General features: G+C 37.9%; 1 protein-coding gene across 1 annotated transcript; it reads left to right on the forward strand.

The window, feature by feature from the left end:
• Positions 1-459: 459 nt before the first annotated feature.
• LOC130927510 (rhodopsin kinase GRK1-like) lies at positions 460-14,973 on the forward strand. The gene is made up of 7 exons (XM_057853398.1): positions 460-1,265; positions 3,737-3,864; positions 8,630-8,787; positions 8,853-8,936; positions 9,004-9,128; positions 10,976-11,177; positions 14,089-14,973. Exons 1-7 carry the CDS (start codon positions 567-569, stop codon positions 14,376-14,378), a joined length of 1,686 nt encoding a protein of 561 aa, XP_057709381.1. The 5' UTR covers positions 460-566; the 3' UTR covers positions 14,379-14,973.
• The last annotated feature ends 2,770 nt before the right edge of the window (positions 14,974-17,743 follow it).

Consider the following 17,743-nt stretch of genomic DNA (forward strand, 5'->3'; position numbering starts at 1 on the left):
GAGTGGTCTATTGTTTGACAAAAGCCAAGTAGTCGGTGAGGTTTCGGGGTCATTTGACGCCTTTCTGGTCTTTCTTTATACCCCCCAAAAAACCTGGGAACTTCAGTGCCTGTCACGATAAGTTTTTGTTGGACAATATATTTACCCCAGAAACTTCGTAAATGGACAATGAATCGGATCGTAAGTCGATAGATTTGACTATATATCAGGTTCACATTTTTATTTTTTGACAAACTCAAATCTTAGAACATATGCCCCAAAAGTCCAAAATCCTAAAGCTTGACTTTAATTTCTTGAAACGTTGAACCCACTTAAAACTATCAAAAATGTAATCAGCAAGGCGTCCCCGACAGCAATTGTTGTACTCCAGTATGTGCTCGCACTCAGTCTGGGGCATCAGGGTGTTAGGAGATTACCAAAAGATGTTGACTCAGGTGTGTGTGCGCGCAGCTGTCAGGTCCGTCCAAAGCGCCGGTTCAGACCTCAGCACCATTTCTTTCCCCAGTCTCCTTCCCCTCTGCCGACTTCTCGCCATGTACCGAGTTTGAGAGGCCCAACAGTCGAGCATGGATATCGGGGGCCTGACCACCGTGGTGGCCAATTCGGCTTACATCAACGCCCGCGGCAGCATCGACGGCTCCAACCCGGCGGCGGCTCGGGACAAGAAATACCATGCCCGTCTCAAGTTGCCTCACATCACGGTTTGCGAAGGTCTGAGGGACACGCTGGACTTGGCCTTTGACGGCGTCTGCGTGGAGCAACCGATTGGCAAACGCCTCTTTAGGGAGTTCCTGGACACCAACCAAGAATATCATGGTGCTTGTCGACTGTGGAGGGACATCGAGGAGTATGACTTGGCAGAGGATTCGGATCGAGCCAAGAAGGCCTCCAAGATTGTCCAGCGCTACATGGACACCTCAGCCAAACACTTCTGCCCATTCCTCTCTGAGGACACCATAAGCAAGGTGAAGAAGAACCAGGAAACTGTTGCCGACGACTTGTTCGCAGAGGCTCTGGCCATGACTCTGGACTATTTACGAGAAGCTCCCTACGTGTTCTTCATGGAGAGCATGTACTTGAAAAGGTTCCTTCAGTGGAAGTGGCTGGAGATGCAGCCCATGGACGCCGACTGGTTCCTGGACTTCCGCGTGCTGGGCAAAGGTGGCTTCGGCGAGGTGTCGGCGTGTCAGATGAAAGCCACGGGGAAACTTTACGCCTGTAAGAAACTCAACAAGAAGCGCCTGAAGAAGCGGAAAGGCTATGAAGTGAGTTCTAGTTTCAACTGTGATTGCCTGATTGAAAAAAAATGCTTATTTAGTGATTGTCATTCAAATTATCCAAGACTGACTTTAACGGTTAAAAATAAATAAATAGATAAATCATGGTAAAATTATAGCATTTGTAGTAGCCAGAATCGTGCCAGTAAAAAAAAAAAAACATAAAAGCTATAATGTAAGAAGAATCGAGACCGTTTTACTTTCATATCTATAGAGAAGTCGGGGATTTAAGCATTTATTCACAAGAATTTTCAACATAAAAAGCTCTTGTGCATTGTACAACTGTATAATGACAATAAAGGGCTATTCTATAATAAGTTTATAATTGAATTTGCTTGTTTTCCTCAAGTTTTAAGTTTCTAATGTGGAAATTGATTTATTAGCTGTTGAAAACTTGCAGTAAATAAAAAAAATAATGTATATTTCTGTTTTGGGCTAAAACGTATATGTTAAATATTGCTATTGATCCTGAAAATATAGGTGATTATCTCTGCATTTGGTGATTTTTGTGCATCTAGTGTAAAATCTGGGAATTTTATAGCCATTTTAAGTTTTGTTATACTTATATAATTGGGATTTTATTAGGGAACGACTTTGAATTTTTTGATGCCGCTGCTCATTGAGACTCATATATGCCTAAGGTAGGTGCCTGTTTTGGTTTTCGGTCTGTAGCAGCTTTGGTTTTGAAAATATTTGAATTTTAAGTTGTTTTTTTAAATAGGCCCCCTAAGAATTGGCCCCGTGTCCCGTCAATATATTATGAAGTCTATGGTCAAATTAACTGCAAACTACTGTGAAAACGACATTTTAACAGTTGTTTTCCAGCCAACGACTGTAAAAAGTACACAGTATATGTAATACCGTTGTCATGATATAAAGATTTTGGACTATGTCTCAAACTAAAAATACTCAATTCCATTTTTGATACAAAACCCCCCCCCAAAAAGTCAAAAGTCTTTAAATGAGTTTTATCACAAGTACACTTGGAGGGTCAAATGGATTGGACGTCTAATGCTGTCAAAATATACCCCATTTCTGGTAACCTGTGGTTGTGCAAAAACCAAACAGCTGAGTATCGATACTGTTGCAATCAAATATTTTATCCAGATACAACCCAAATGTGTGACCTTTCCAAATAGGGCTTGGCAGTCAAGCATGCTGACTACTGAGCTAATAGTCCGGTTTAGTTTAAACCACCAGAATTGTCTTTTAAGTACTTATGGAGTAGTCCCCCCCCCCCCCCCCCCCCCCCCCAACCTCTAGAACAGGTGTGGCCAAACTATGGGTGCGGGTTTTTGTTCCAACCCATCAAGCAGACACCTTTTTATCAATCTGGTGTTTTACTAGTGCAATCAGTTGATTGCAGTCCGCTGAAACCTCATTGGTTAAACTGTCTGTCCTGGATCAGTTGTAACAAAGACCAGGACACATTCCACTGCGGCCCTTGAGGACCAGTTTGCTCAGCCCTGCTCCAGATGGACAACACTTCCTCCTAACCGGTCCTTAGTTGCTCGATAGTCAGCACGCTCGACTGCCAAGGTGACACTGTGGGTTGGGATCCCTGTTGGAGACAATGAGAAAAGGACTGCAGTGACGTTATCACTATCAAGCCTACAACATAGATCTTTTTATACCATGATATTCAGTAAAATAAAAAATTCCAAAGAACTATAGTTTCAACATGTTTTTTTTTTTGTTTTACAATTCATAGTTTTTAGCAGTAAATTATGGCAACTACTGTTTTTACAGTTCATAACCTTAAAAATCAATTTTCGGAATAAAAAGTTGTTAATGTTGCAGTCATTTACAAGGGTTGTGGAAATGTAGTAATCGGTAAAATGTAATCACCAGGTTGAATGCTGGTCTTGACTGAAAATTCTTAAGCCTGTCTTAGCATTCAGTCTGAAACGAACAAAACCCTAAAAAAAATGTGGTCACCAATCAATCAGTCTGCATTTGAAGACAGACAACCACATCTCCTGAACTCTCTTGAACTTTTATGCTAGTCCTATGCCATATTCAATTAACTCTGACAAAATGTACCAAACACATTTCTACCCCATTCTCTACCATTAAAAGCAAAGGACATCGAGAGTGCTGAAACCTGAATTCTCACGATGTTTGCATTTTATTGTTGATAACAGATTTGTGCATAGACTCTCACCTGAGAAACTTTCACTCTCACAAACTGTTTCATCTCCATCAATGTCACTGAAACACGACAATGAGACATTCAGTGCCCAACACGTTTCAGCTTTTTACTGCTCCTGCTAATCATCTTTGTCCCTCCCATTGGTAGCAGTATTAAACTAAGACGGGGATAGAGTGATTAGAAGGGGCTTTATGGAAAAGCTCCTCTAAATGGAACTGCTTGGCATTGTTAGATCTTGTCCTTGACTTGTCTTAGGCCATTGATGACAAAGTGCTTCCAACTAGCATCTTCTTTCCGTCTTTTTTAGGGGGCCATGGTAGAGAAAAGGATTCTGGCGAAGGTCCACAGTCGCTTCATTGTGTCGCTGGCGTACGCGTTCCAGACAAAGGAGGAGCTGTGTCTGGTTATGACTATCATGAATGGAGGAGATCTCAAGTAATTTCAGATTCGGAGCGTTTTAGAGCGCCCACTTGGCTGGAAATGTCAATGGAATTTTAAGATGATAAATTACAAGCTGAAAAGAAATATGACGCTCGCAGTGTTGGGAAATTTCATTTTCTCCGCAAAGTAGTTCAAAGTTCAGTTCATAGTACATCATTGGGAATTTTGAGATACAATCATTGTTCTTTTTATCCCCTTCCAATTTGTTACTATGAGCTCCATTAATTTTACGTTTTTTTGTAAACATTATTTCCATGTTTTTTTGTTAACATTATTTCCTGTCTGTTTGCCAAAAGAAATGCAGAACATTTAGAACATGGGTTATAAAGGTACAATATTACCCTAATTTTCGCACTATAAGGCGCACCTGACTATAAGCCGCAGCCCACCAATTTTGGCACAAAAACGGCATTTGTTCATAGATAAGCTGCACTATATCATGGGATATTTACACCAAAAGATATTAACCGGTAAAACCTTATTTGACAGCGACATCATACGACCGACTGTCATAAGATCAAATGAACCATCATTAAACTTTGAACCAATTACTGCAAAGCTTTATTGCTTCAAGAAGCTTCATTTGGCCATCACTGCTCCCTTGGGGGAGACAGTCAACCTCTGCTGCCACCTGCTGTTGACTGTTGTCATCCAACATGCCTCTTAGCATGCATTGCAGCACTACAGATGTAAATAACAATCAAAAATCATGTTCTGTGCGAAATATTTCTTCAGTTACTGTTGTTTCAGTTACTGCAATTGTTTCATCAATTGCTAGTTATGGTATTTACTAACACTTTATTTGACAGTGGTGCCATAAGACTGTCATTACACAATCATAATTATGACATGTCTCTGTCCTGAGCATTCATGAATGCTTATAACAGATGTCATTAAGTCTTATCCGGCAAATGATCTCACTTTTGAATGGATGCAAAAGATCCAAGATGGACAAAAATTGAGTTAGTGACATAATTTGCCAAATGACACTTAATGACATAAGCAATCTGTAATGTCCATGATAGTGTCATTTCATAATTTTGATGATCTTATGACAGTCTTATGACACCGCTGTCAAATAAAGTGCTACCTAAAAAATCAACAAATAAGCCGCACTGGATAAGCCACAGGTATCAAAATGAAGGAAAAAAAGTAGCGGCTTATAGTCCGAAAATTACGGTATGTGCACTGTTTTTTTTCCACAGAATAAGGCGCAATTAAAATCGTTTACTTTTCCCCCGAATTGACAGCGTGCCTTGTAATCTATTCGGTTTTATGTATAAATTCTGGTTGGCTTACCTCATTCACTTGGATTGATGTCAAATTTATTCAAACTGGGCTAGTGTTCATTAAATGATCATGTTTCAGTGCCACTGACTGCGATAGACGTCCAAAGTATTTGGATGTCGATCGCTGTCAATGGCAGCCAATGAGTTAATTTATAAAAACGTTAAAGCTGACTGAGCAGTAGGACGGTTTTTGATGTGTTTCCTTGAGAGCTGTCAAATGATAAAAAATTTTAATCGAGTTAATCACAGCTTAAAAATCAATTAATCGTAATTAATCACAATTCAAACCATCTCCACAATATGCTATATTTTTCTGTAAACTATTGTTGGAATGGAAAGATAAGAAACAAGACAGACATAAACATTCAACATACAGTACATAGGTTCTGTATTTGTTTATTATAACAATAAATCCACAAGATGGCATTAACATTATTAACATTCTTTCTGTTAAAGGAATCCACGGATAGAAAGACTTGTGGTTCTTAAAAGATAAATTTGAGTACAAGTTATAGTAATTTTATATTAAAACTAGGGTTGTTCCGATCATGTTTTTTTGCTCCCGATCCCGATCGTTTTAGTTTGAGTATCTGCCGATCCTGATATTTCCCGATTCGATTGCTTTTTTTTTTTTGCTCCCGATTCAATTCCAATCATTCCCGATCATTTTTCCCGATCATATACATTTTGGCTATGCATTAAGAAAAAAATGAATAAAACTCGGACGAATATATACATTCAACATACAGTACATAAGTACTGTATTTGTTTATTATGACAATAAATCCTCAAGATGGCATTTACATTATTAACATTCTTTCTGTGAGAGGGATCCACGGATAGAAAGACTTGTAATTCTTAAAGGATAAATGTGACTTTGTATATTGTGACTATATATTGCCATCTAGTGTGTTTGTTGAGCTTTCAGTAAATGATACTGTAGCCATTTAACTTCTGCCCAAATGCATGATGGGAAGTGCAACCATGACTGTGCGTCATGGTACCAATTGATATATCTTCTCTGCATTGGAAAATAACATAGGGTGTTAAGCAAAAGATCAACTATTACCTTTCTTCCCCACGATTATTGTAATCGTTGGGAGAGGGATTGTCAGGCTTAGCCATTTAAAAAAAGGCTCCAAAGGCTGCCAAAATTCACTCTACTCATTTTACGCTGCCTTTTAGTTCTATATACTGTATGGGTAAAACGGCGCCATTATAGATTGAATGCGACAATGCATGAGTGGGTCGTGCAGCGCATGCGTTAATTGCGTTAAATATTGTAACGTCATAAATCTACAAAATATTAATTCTCGCCGTTAACGCAATAAATTTGATAACCCCTACCTTAAGCTTAAACTAAAGACTCTGGAAGAGTGTAACACATTATGTCTGTAACGTTAAATACAATTAGAAAACGATTTAATAAAAAGAAATATATATATTAGGGCTTTCAAAATTATTGCGTTAACGGACGTGAATTAATTTCTTAAATTAATCACGTTAAAATATTTGACGCAATTAACGCAGATGTCCCGCTCAGACAGATTTAAATGACTGTACAGTGAAACACTCACTTGTTAATTGTGTTTTATGGAGTTTTGCCGCCCTCTGCTGGCGCTCGGGTGCGGCTGATTTTATAGGCTTTAGCACCCATGAGCATTGTGTAAGTAATTATTGACATCAACAATGGCGGGCTATTAGTTTATTTTTTGATTGAAAATTTTACAAATTTTATTAAAACGAAAACATTAAGAGGGGTTTTAATATAAAATTTCTATAATTTGTACTAACATTTTTCTTTTAAGAACTACAAGTCTTTCTATCCATGGATCTCTTTAACAGAATGTTAATAATGTTAATGCCATCTTGTTGATTTATTGTTATAATAAACAAATACAGTCCTTATGAACCGTATGTTGAATGTATATATCCATCTTGTATCTTATCTTTCCATTCCCACAATAATTTACAGAAAAATATGGCATATTTTATAGATGGTTTGAATTGCGATTAATTGCGATTAATCACGATTAATTAATTTTTAAGCTGTAATTAACTCGATTAAAATTTTTAATCGTTTGACAGCCCTCATATATACATATACATATATATATATATATATATATGTATATGTATATATGAGGGCTGTTAAAATTATCGCGTTAACGGGCGTTAATTAATTTTTTAAATTAATCACGTTAAAATATTTGACGCAATTTACGCAGATGCCCTGCTCAGACATATTTAAATGACGGTACAGTGAAACGCTCACTTGTTAATTGTGTTTTATGGAGTTTTGCCGCCCTCTGCTGGCGCTTGGGTGCGACTGATTTTATAGGCTTCAGCACCCATGAGCATTGTGTAAGTAATTATTGACATCAACAATGGCGGGCTACTAGTTTATTTTTTGATTGAAAATTTTACAAATTTCATTAAAACGAAAACATTAAGAGGGGTTTTAATATAAAATTTCTATAAATTGTTCTAACATTTTTCTTTTAAGAACTACAAGTCTTTCTATCCATGGATCGCTTTAACAGAATGTTAATAATGTTAATGCCATCTTGTTGATTTATTGTTATAATAAACAAATACAGTCCTTATGTACCGTATGTTGAATGTATATATCCATCTTGTGTCTTATCTTTCCATTCCAACAATAATTTACAGAAAATTATGGCATATTATATAGATGGTTTGAATTGCGATTAATTACGATTAATTAATTTTTAAGCTGTAATTAACTCAATTAAAAATTGTAATCGTTTGACAGCCCTAATACATATTAAAAAAAAGTCATGTCCGATATTTTTTTGCCGATTCCGATACTTTGAAAATGACGTGATCGGACCTGATGGATCGGGATGCCGAACGTTGTGTTGCAACGATTGAGCGACCGCTTGAAAAAAAAAAAGCCTCAACAGCGAAAGCGCGATCCAACCTGGTCCACTCCATGATGCTCAGTGGGATTCCTGAAAAATAAACACAAAATAAATAACGCATGTAGAGAACCAAACTTAAAGCCCCACCCTCTCTACAATGCTCAGAGCAACCATCGCATCAGGGCGACAAATTTAAATGAGCAAGTTTCTCTGCCCCACCCTGTATAATAAAATGAACAAATCGTATATATTTATACCGTATATAGTAATCTCAATTGAAAAAAATAGAACTAAAAATGGAACCGTGCCCCCCCCCCAAAAAAAACAAAACAACAGACATTTAAAATGATGTGAAAAAATTAAGGGAAACTAGAGCTTGATAACTTGATGTTGCGCAGTATTGGCACATTATTTCTTAGTAAGTAATACCGATGACATCATATTCGTCCCATACGTATTAGTACCGATACATTTACAGAGATCTCTCGTTTTTCACCGTTAATGGGGACTGCCCCCACCCCACCCATCATGTTCATGTTGGGACAAGGTTCAATAACGGTTGTCTGCCATCTCTCTTTGGTGAAGGTATCACATCTATCTGGTGGACGAGAACAATCCGGGCTTCGCCGAACCAAGAGCCTGTTTTTATATCGCTCAGATCATTCAAGGCATGGAGCATCTGCACCAAAAAAGGATCATCTACAGAGATCTGAAACCTGAAAACGTGCTTCTTGATAATGATGGTAAATCTTGAGAATAAGCGCATAACGTAATTTCAAGTAGGAATAAATGATGTGTCTATGGGTAGGAAATGTTCGAATATCCGACCTGGGTCTCGCCGTGGAGTTGAAAGAAGGCAAAACTATGACTAAAGGCTACGCCGGAACACCAGGTAACTCAACAGCCTGTTTTGAAAATCGGTTCAATTCACTGCTGTTAACTGTGATTACGTTTTACAGGCTACATGGCGCCAGAGATGCTGAAAGGTGAAAAATACGACACTTCTGTTGATTATTTCACCTTGGGTGTGACCTTGTTTGAGTTCCTCGCCGCCAAGAACCCCTTCAGGAACAGGGGAGAAAAGGTTTTGTGCTTTTTTTCACGCATATCAAATCACATACACATTAGACATGTGCCGATTACCGGTTTCAAGGTATGCAGTGGTATGAAAACGTCAAGGTTTCAAAAGTATTAGCTACTTTTTATGTCCCAAAAATGCATGGAGAAATCCCTCACTTGCAGCTGTAGGCTCAACCCTCCCCCACCGGTTGTTGCTCAGTGTCAGCGAGTCAGCTGTGCTACATAATGGCTGGAGGAGGTGAAACTCCTGAACTTCTCCTGAAGCATTGTCTGATGTGCATCATGGCTCGGTCAAAAGAGCTGTCTGAAGACCTGCGATCAAGGATTGTTGATTTGTATAAAGCTGGGAAAGGATACAAAACCATCTCTAAAAGTCCGGTTGTTCATCAATCGACAGTCAGAGAAGTTGTCCACAAATGGAGAGAGTTAGGCACTGTTGCTTCTCTCCCAAGGAGTGGCCGTCCACCAAAGATGGCACCAAGAGTTCAGCGCAGAATACTCAGAGAGGTAAAAAAGAACCCTAGAGTGTCTGCTAAAGACTTACAGAAATCACTGGCACAGTCCAATATCTCTGTGCACACGTCAACTATATGTAAGACTATGGCCAAGAATGGTGTTCATGGGAGTACTCCACAGAGGAAGCCACTGCTGTGTTGAAAAAAAAAAAAAGTTGCTCGTTTAATGTTCGCAAAAAGGCATTTGGATACTCCACAGACGTTTTGGCAAAATATTTTGTGCACTGATGAAACCAAAGTTGAATTGTTTAGGAGTAACACACAAAGTCATGTGTAGAGGAAAACTGGAACAGCTCACCAACATCAACACCTCATGCCCGCCGTGAAGTATGGGGGAGGAAGCATCATGATTTGGGGCTGTTTTGCTGCCTAAGGGCCTTGACAACTTGCAATCCTTAATTGAAGAATGAATTCAAAAGTATATGAGGATGTTTTGCAGGAAAACGAAGCTAAAAAGAGGATGGATGCTGCAACAAGACAATGATCCAAAACACAGAAGTAAATCAACTTCAGAATGGTTTCAGAAGAACAAAATACACGTTCTGGAGTGGCCAAATCAAAGTCCAGACCTGAAAACCATCGAGATGCTGTGGTATGACCTAAAGACAGCGATTCATGCCAGACATCCCAGGAATCTGACTGAACTAAAGCAATTTTGTAGAGATGAATGAGCCAAGATTAATCCTGATCGATGTGCCAGACTGATCTGCAGCTACAGAAAGTGTCTGATTGAAGTTATTGCTGCCAAAGGTGGGGCACAAAATATTAAATGTGATGGCTCACTTACTTATTTTTCCCCCCTCTGTCATTGGTTTCATACTATCCTCATTAAAATATGAAAACCTATCAATGTTTGGGTGGTTTTAGTTAAAGCAGACAGTTTTTTTCATCTGTGTGATTTTGACAAAGATCAGATCACATTTGATAGTGATTTTATGCAGAAATGTGAGAAATGCCAAAAGGTTCAGATACTTTTTCCTATACCACTGTAGAATATTTCAGTGTTTTTTGTTTTGTTTTTCGTTTTAGTTATTTTAACTTAACATTATACTTATGTTCCAATTTGCTCATATGTTTTGAAATATAAAAGTCCTGTTCAATGGATAATTTTTTTTTCTCAAAGTAACACATTTTACAGCTATAATTGCAATATGTTTTGAAATATAAAAGTCCTGTTCAATGGATTATTTTTTTTTCTCAAAGTAACACATTTTACAGCTATAATTGCAATATCGTAATATTGTGAAACCGTGATATTTTTGCTTAAGGTTATCATATCGTCAGAATCTCATACCGGCACATGCCTAATACACATTCATGTTTGTCTTTGATTCAGCTTGAACGTGAAGAGATGAAAGAGCGCATGCTGACTCGGGAGGTGATTTACACAGACAACTTCAGCGAAAACGCCAAGTCCTTGTGTAGCGGGCTGCTGGCGAAGGAAGTAGACAAGAGGATGGGTTTTAAAAATGACTGCTGCGATGAAATCCGAGCACACCCCTTTTTCAGTGACATCAACTGGAGGAAGCTCAATGCAGGTATGGAAGATGTCCGATATTTTATTCTCCTTGTGTGTCATGTCATGAATAATATTTTACTTTATTGAGGTGATCATTAAAATTTTAATATTTTAAATTTTTTTTTTTTTTTTTTTTTTATGGAGAGAAATATTCCAAGCTTGTACTTCATGTTTTGATGATTCTGGTTTACAGATAATGAAAACCTATCAGAAATTTGAAAATATGTAGCATAAAACCACAAAAGGATGCTTTTTTTCCCTCTGTAGAGTTCAAGTCAGGGGAATTTACTGACCATGGTCGGTGTGCGCAAGTGTCATGTTCCGCTGGTATGGGAACAAACCAGTCCCCATTCATTAAAAAAAAAATAGTCCCTTTGATTTAAAGAATAAATTTAAGTTTTGTATAAGCCAATATTTACTCTTTGGCTGCCATTGACAGCGTTAGACTTTCAGTCCGTTTTGTCTGATAGACACTGGCAACAAATGAGTATTAATGATAATTACTAATGATTATTATTATTTTAAGGGACATTGTACCAAAAAAAAATTGTCCGCATCTTATTTTTCAGCCTTTTAATTGTAAATATTCTTATATTTTTCATAATTTTATAATAAAATGGTAAATGGAGAGTACTTATATACTTTATTTGAACACGAAAACAAAAAACGAGTGAATATTTGTATTTTACCAAAATAAAATAAATAAATAAATAAAATAACATTTTAAAAAAATATTGTATTCATTAAAAAGAAAAACAATTCTTTGTTAAATGATCTTTTATTTTCTTTGGCTATCATTCATTTACATTTTTAAATTGAAAACCAAAAAATCTGAAAAAGTAAATATTCTCTTTATTTCTTTTTTTTTTTTCAATAAAATAACAAAAAGGGAAAGATTTAGTAAAATTTCTCCTTATTTTAAAGGTTTTAAGTATTTTTTATTCTATATTATGAGTGGGAAAAGGAGGTGTATAATATTTTCTGATCTCTATAGTCCTTGATCTTTCATTGAGGACTAAAGAATACAAATTTTATTTTATTTTAAACAAATTCGTCTTCTCCCAGTAAAAATGGCAACACAATGATTTGGCCAACATAATGGTCATTACCAATGTGCCCCTTAACAAAGTTGAATTTGAGACTTTTATAATAATGGGTTAAATTAATTTTGCTGGTTAAAATTTGAAAACATGTCCCAGACCTACTTATTTTTTTTTATAATTGCAATTAACCGAACACTTAAAAAGAAGCAGTTCTTCACATGTATTCACAAGTACAGTGGGACAAATAAGTATTTAGTCAACCACTAATTGTGCACGTTCTCCCACTTGAAAATATTTTAAAGGCCTGTAATTGTCAACATGGGTAAACCTCAACCATGAGAGATAGAATGTGGGGGGAAAAAATAGAAAATTACATTGTTTGATTTTTAAATAATTTATTTGCAAATCAAGGTGGAAAATAAGTATTTGGTCAATACCAAAAGTTCATCTCAATACTTTGTTATGTACCTTTTGTTGGCAATAACGGAGGCCAAACGTTTTCTGTAACTCTTCACAAGCTTTTCACACACTTTTGCTGGTATTTTGGCCCATTCCTCCATGCAGATTTCCTCTAAAGCAGTGATGTTTTGGGGCTGTCGTTGGGCAACACGGACTTTCAACTCCCTCCACAGATTTTCTATGCAGTTGAGATCAGGAGACTGGCTAGGCCACTCAAGGACCTTGAAATCCTTCTTACGAAGCCACTCCTTTGTTGCCCTGGCTGTGTGTAATGCTGAAAGACCCAACCGTGTCTCATCTTCAATGCCCTTGCTGATGGAAGGATTCTTTCCTTTATACAGATCAGTCGTCCTGGTCCCTTTGCAGAAAAACAGCCCCAAAGCATGATGTTTCCACCCCCATGCTTCACAGTGGGTATGGTGTTCTTCGGATGAAATTCAGTATTCTTTCTCCTCCAAACACGAGAACCTGTGTTTCTACCAAAAAGTTCTATTTTGGTTTCATCTGACCATAACACATTCTCCCAGTCCTCTTCTGGATCATCCAAATGCTCTCTAGCGAACCGCATACGGGCCTGGACGTGTACTGGCTTCTGCTGGGTGACACGTCTGGCAGTGCAGGATTTGAGTCCCTGGCGGCGCATTGTGTTAGTGATAGTAGCCTTTGTTACTGTGGTCCCAGCTCTCTGTAGGTCATTCACTAGGTCCCTCCGTGTGGTTCTGGGATTTTTGCTCACCGTTCTTGTTATCATTTTGACGCCACGGGGTGAGATCTTGCATGGAGCCCCAGATTGAGAGAGATTATCAGTGGTCTTGTAAGTCTTCCATTTTCTAATTATTGCTCCCACAGTTAATTTCTTTACACCAAGCGTTTTACCCATTGCAGATTCGGTCTTCCCAGCCTGGTGCAGGTCTACAATTTTGTCTCTGGTGTCCTTCGACAGCTCTTTGGTCTTGGCCATTGTGGAGTTTGGAGTGTGACTGATTGAGGTTGTGGACAGGTGTCTTTTATACCGATAATGAGTTAAAACAGATGCCATTAATAGAGGTAACGAGTGGAGCCTCGTTAGACCTCGTTAGAAGAAGTTAGACTTCTTTGACAGCCAGAAATCTTGCTTGTTTGTAGGTGATCAAATACTTATTTTCCACTCTAATTTGGAAATAAATTATTTAAAAATAAAACAATGTGATTTTCTGTTTTATTCTCCCACATTCTGTCTCTCATGGTTGAGGTTTACCCATGTTGACAATTACAGGCCTCTCTAATCTTTTCAAGTCAGAGAACTTGCACAATTGGTGGTTGACTAAATACTTATTTGCTCCACTGTATCTCAAGTCCTCTGAAAAAAAGGGAAATGTCAGCAAAACCGCTAAAATACCATATCGTGAGAATCCTAAAATATGGAAACTGAAATCATGCCCTCCGCAGGTATCCTGCCACCCCCTTTCATTCCCGACCCCAGAGTGGTGTACGCCAAAAGCCTGGACGACGTGGGCGCCTTCTCCTCGGTCAAGGGCGTCGCACTGGAAGACCCCGACAAGAGCTTTTTCGACGAATTCGCCACAGGCAACGTCTCTATCCCCTGGCAGGAGGAGATGATTGACATGGGCGTTTACGGCGAGCTCAACATGTGGGGCCCCGAGGGCGGCGTGCCCGACGACCTGCGCCGCGAGTCCATTCTCGAGCGGCCCAAGTCATCCACGTGCTGCGTGTCTTAATGCGTTCAATTCATTTTAAATGGGAGGGGTGAGAAATTTCTGAGGTGGGAGTTTATTCAAAAATCTGTCAGAATTATCGACCAAAATAATTGAAAAATATACACACATTGGAAATTCATAGTGAAAATTCATGTTTTAGTGAATGATCGCTGCCAAATGGATTGAACGTCCATCGCCGTCAATAGCATTCACTTCCCAGTTCAAGTTAAAAATGGTAACTCATCTGTTTTTGTCGTCCGCTAATACACAGTTTTTTAGTAATATTGTTTAATTTCTTAGTTATGGATATATTGCATTTGATAAAATGTGGATGATGGACAATTAAAAGACAAGGGTGCTGAGTAAAACACTAAGTTGAACTCATTCACAGAGTATGTGTTGTGATAGTTAGTAAATGAAGGGAATTGATATTGGAAACAAGTATTGACGGCAATAGATGTCCCATCCATTCCAACTGGGAGTCCTTCCAGTTAAAATGTATTGGACGTGTATTGATGTCAATGTTATGTACATGTAGTAAAAATGTCTCGGGCGGGTTAGAAATGTATATAAAATTGTGTTAAATAAAACTAGGAATTTATGTGTGGATTTGTTTTTTCGGGAGTGTGGAATGAAGTCAAAGCACATCTTTTTTTTTTTTTTTTTTTTTTAAAATACATTAACGTTATTAAAAGAGTCTTACTTTGAAATTTTAGGACGTAATACTAGTATGCAGTGAAGAGCAGAAGTATTTGCACCCCTTGTGATTTTGCAAGCTCACCCACTTAGAGAATAGCTAGAGGTCTAAATTTTCAATCATAGTTGCATTCCCATTTAAAGACATAATCTTAAAAAAAAATCCTGACTCACATTGCATGATTTTTCAATACTTTATTTGTAATTTACTGGGGTTTACAAGTATTTGTACTCCTGAGAAAATCTGTGCTAATATTTAGTTTTGAAGATCCAGCCATGACTCATCTTCGAGTCTCTGACTGAGGGAAGGAGCTTGTGGCTCAAAATCTAACGATACATTTCACCATTAATCCTCTGTTTTATACAGTACAGTCGTCCTGTCCCCTTTGCCGAAAAGCATGAGGTTTCCATCCCCGCACTTCACAGTGGGGATGGTGTTCTTGGGATTGTACTCGTCCTTCTGTTTCCGCTACACACAATGAGTAACGTTTGCACCAAAAGCTTCTACTTTGGTCTCATCTGACCACATGACTTTCTCCCGTGACCAGGGGCTGACTGGTAATCTGTAGCTTCTGGAAGATCACAGAATGGCCGGTGCTCTGGACGGCCGGCGGCCGCCATACATACATCACTGTTTTTATCCCACCTATCCTCTATGATTATCTACAGTTCGCATCCAATCTGACAGGTGGCAGCAATGCGCCTTGCTGTTAACCGCCAATCTGATAGGAGGAGAACGAAGAAGTGGGCCATTGCCTCAAGGCGCTGTGACTCTGAAAGACTTGTTGTGGCCCACGAAGGGACAGGATAGAGCGATAAGAGCTTCAGCGGACTTTCTAGTTGCCACCGGGCTGAGATGGAATGAAGAGGGTTACTTGTTAAGTACCGTATTGGCCCGAATATAAGACGGTGTTTTTTTGCATTGAAATAAGACTGAAAAGGAGTAGGTCGTCTTAAATTCGGGGTCTAGACATTATACCCATTCACGACGCTAGATAGTGCCAGATTATCTTTGAAGCGAATGCTGACTTTGACTCCCTAGGCAATTCCATTGCAATTTTGTTGTTTTATCACAATAAATTGATTTATTTACATTTCAAAAACCGGAAGCCATTCATTTACGAATGTGATTGCACTTTCGTCTACATATTTAAATGTTCAGACATTAATATTTGAATGAGGAATTGGATATGAATAGGAATGAAATATGGGTAACAATTAATTAATAATAGTTACTCTATTAACTATGTATTTATATTCTATATATACTATACTAGTTTATTATTAATAATACCCTAATTTTCGGACTATAAGCCGCTACTTTTTTCCCTCATTTTGAATCCTGCGCTTATAACCCAGTGTGGCTTATTTGTTGATTTATTTGGGTTAATAGATAACACTTTATTTAACAGCGGCATCATAAGACATGTCATAAGAACATAATAATCATGACATGACACTATCATGGGCATTACTGAATGCTTATAACAGATGTCAATATGTGTCATGTGGCATATTATGTCACTACATCCATTTATGTCCAGCTCAGATCTTTTACGTCCATTCAAAAGTGAGATAATTTGCTGGATGACACTAACCGACATCTATTATAAGCATTCATTAATGCTTATGACAGTGTCATGTAATAATTATGACTGTCTTATGGCAGTATTATGGCACCACTATCCAAGAAAATGTTACCAAATACCATAACTAGCAATTAATGAAACTACCGGAACAGTAAGTGAAGAAATAATTAGCACACAACATGACTGTTAGTTACATCTGTAGCACCGCCATGCATGCTAGGAGGAATGTTGGATGACAACAGTGTTGAGAGCAGGTGGCAGCAGAGGTTGACTGTCCACCCCAAGGAAGCAGTGATGGCCAAATGAAGCTTTTAGTGACAATAAGGCTTTGCAGCCAATTGGTTCAAAGCTTAATGGTGGTTCATTTGGTCTCATGACAGTCTTATGGTGCCATTGTCAAATGAAGTGTTACCAGTTAATATCTTTTGGTGTAAATATCCCATCATACAACGAGGACAACTGCGGCTTATAGTCCAGTGTGTCTTATCTATGAACAAATACCGTTTTCATGTCAAATTTGGTGGCTGGCGGCTTATAGTCAGGTGCGCCTTATAGTCCAGAAATTACGGTAATTATTATTATGATTATTATGGAATATGAATATGAATATCATGAATATATAAAAATTAATTTGGTGTTCAAAAAGTCTTTTTTCAAACTTGAGTCTTGATAAAGAGGGGGTCGTCTTATAATCAGGGCCGTCTTATATTCGAGCCAATACGGTATATTGGCAATTGTTATCCACCAGGTAGCTACAGTTTAAATGAAATAAATGGCAATTAAAGGGCTAGTGCCAGCTAGTCCATGTCCCAGTTTGCAATCGCGTCAAGTTACAGTATGCTAGTCCTACTATCCCTCTCCTAAGAAAAAATATTTTAGCTGTAAAACAACGTATGCACACGCAGCGGCAATATTAATTCAGAAGAAATATAACAACATATGAATAAAATGAATGGTTTTACTTTAAAGTTTAGGTAGTTCAATTAATATGATATATATTTTTAATCATTTATATATCGTTTTGTTTTCTGGTTAATACTTTCCAATTAAGGTTATGTATACAGGATTTGTCTTGAAATGTTTATTGTATTTTCATTGAAA

This window comes from Corythoichthys intestinalis, chromosome 12 (assembly GCF_030265065.1).
Source record: "Corythoichthys intestinalis isolate RoL2023-P3 chromosome 12, ASM3026506v1, whole genome shotgun sequence".
Taxonomy (NCBI): Eukaryota; Metazoa; Chordata; class Actinopteri; order Syngnathiformes; family Syngnathidae; genus Corythoichthys; species Corythoichthys intestinalis.

Excerpts from the sequence above, each read along its gene's own strand:
- LOC130927510 (XM_057853398.1), top strand. The coding sequence starts at position 567 with ATGGATATCGGGGGCCTGACCACCGTGGTGGCCAATTCGGCTTACATC. Across the intron at positions 1,266-3,736 it reads AGAAGCGGAAAGGCTATGAA|GGGGCCATGGTAGAGAAAAG; the intron begins GTGAGTTCTAGT and ends CGTCTTTTTTAG. Across the intron at positions 8,937-9,003 it reads AGGCTACGCCGGAACACCAG|GCTACATGGCGCCAGAGATG; the intron begins GTAACTCAACAG and ends TACGTTTTACAG.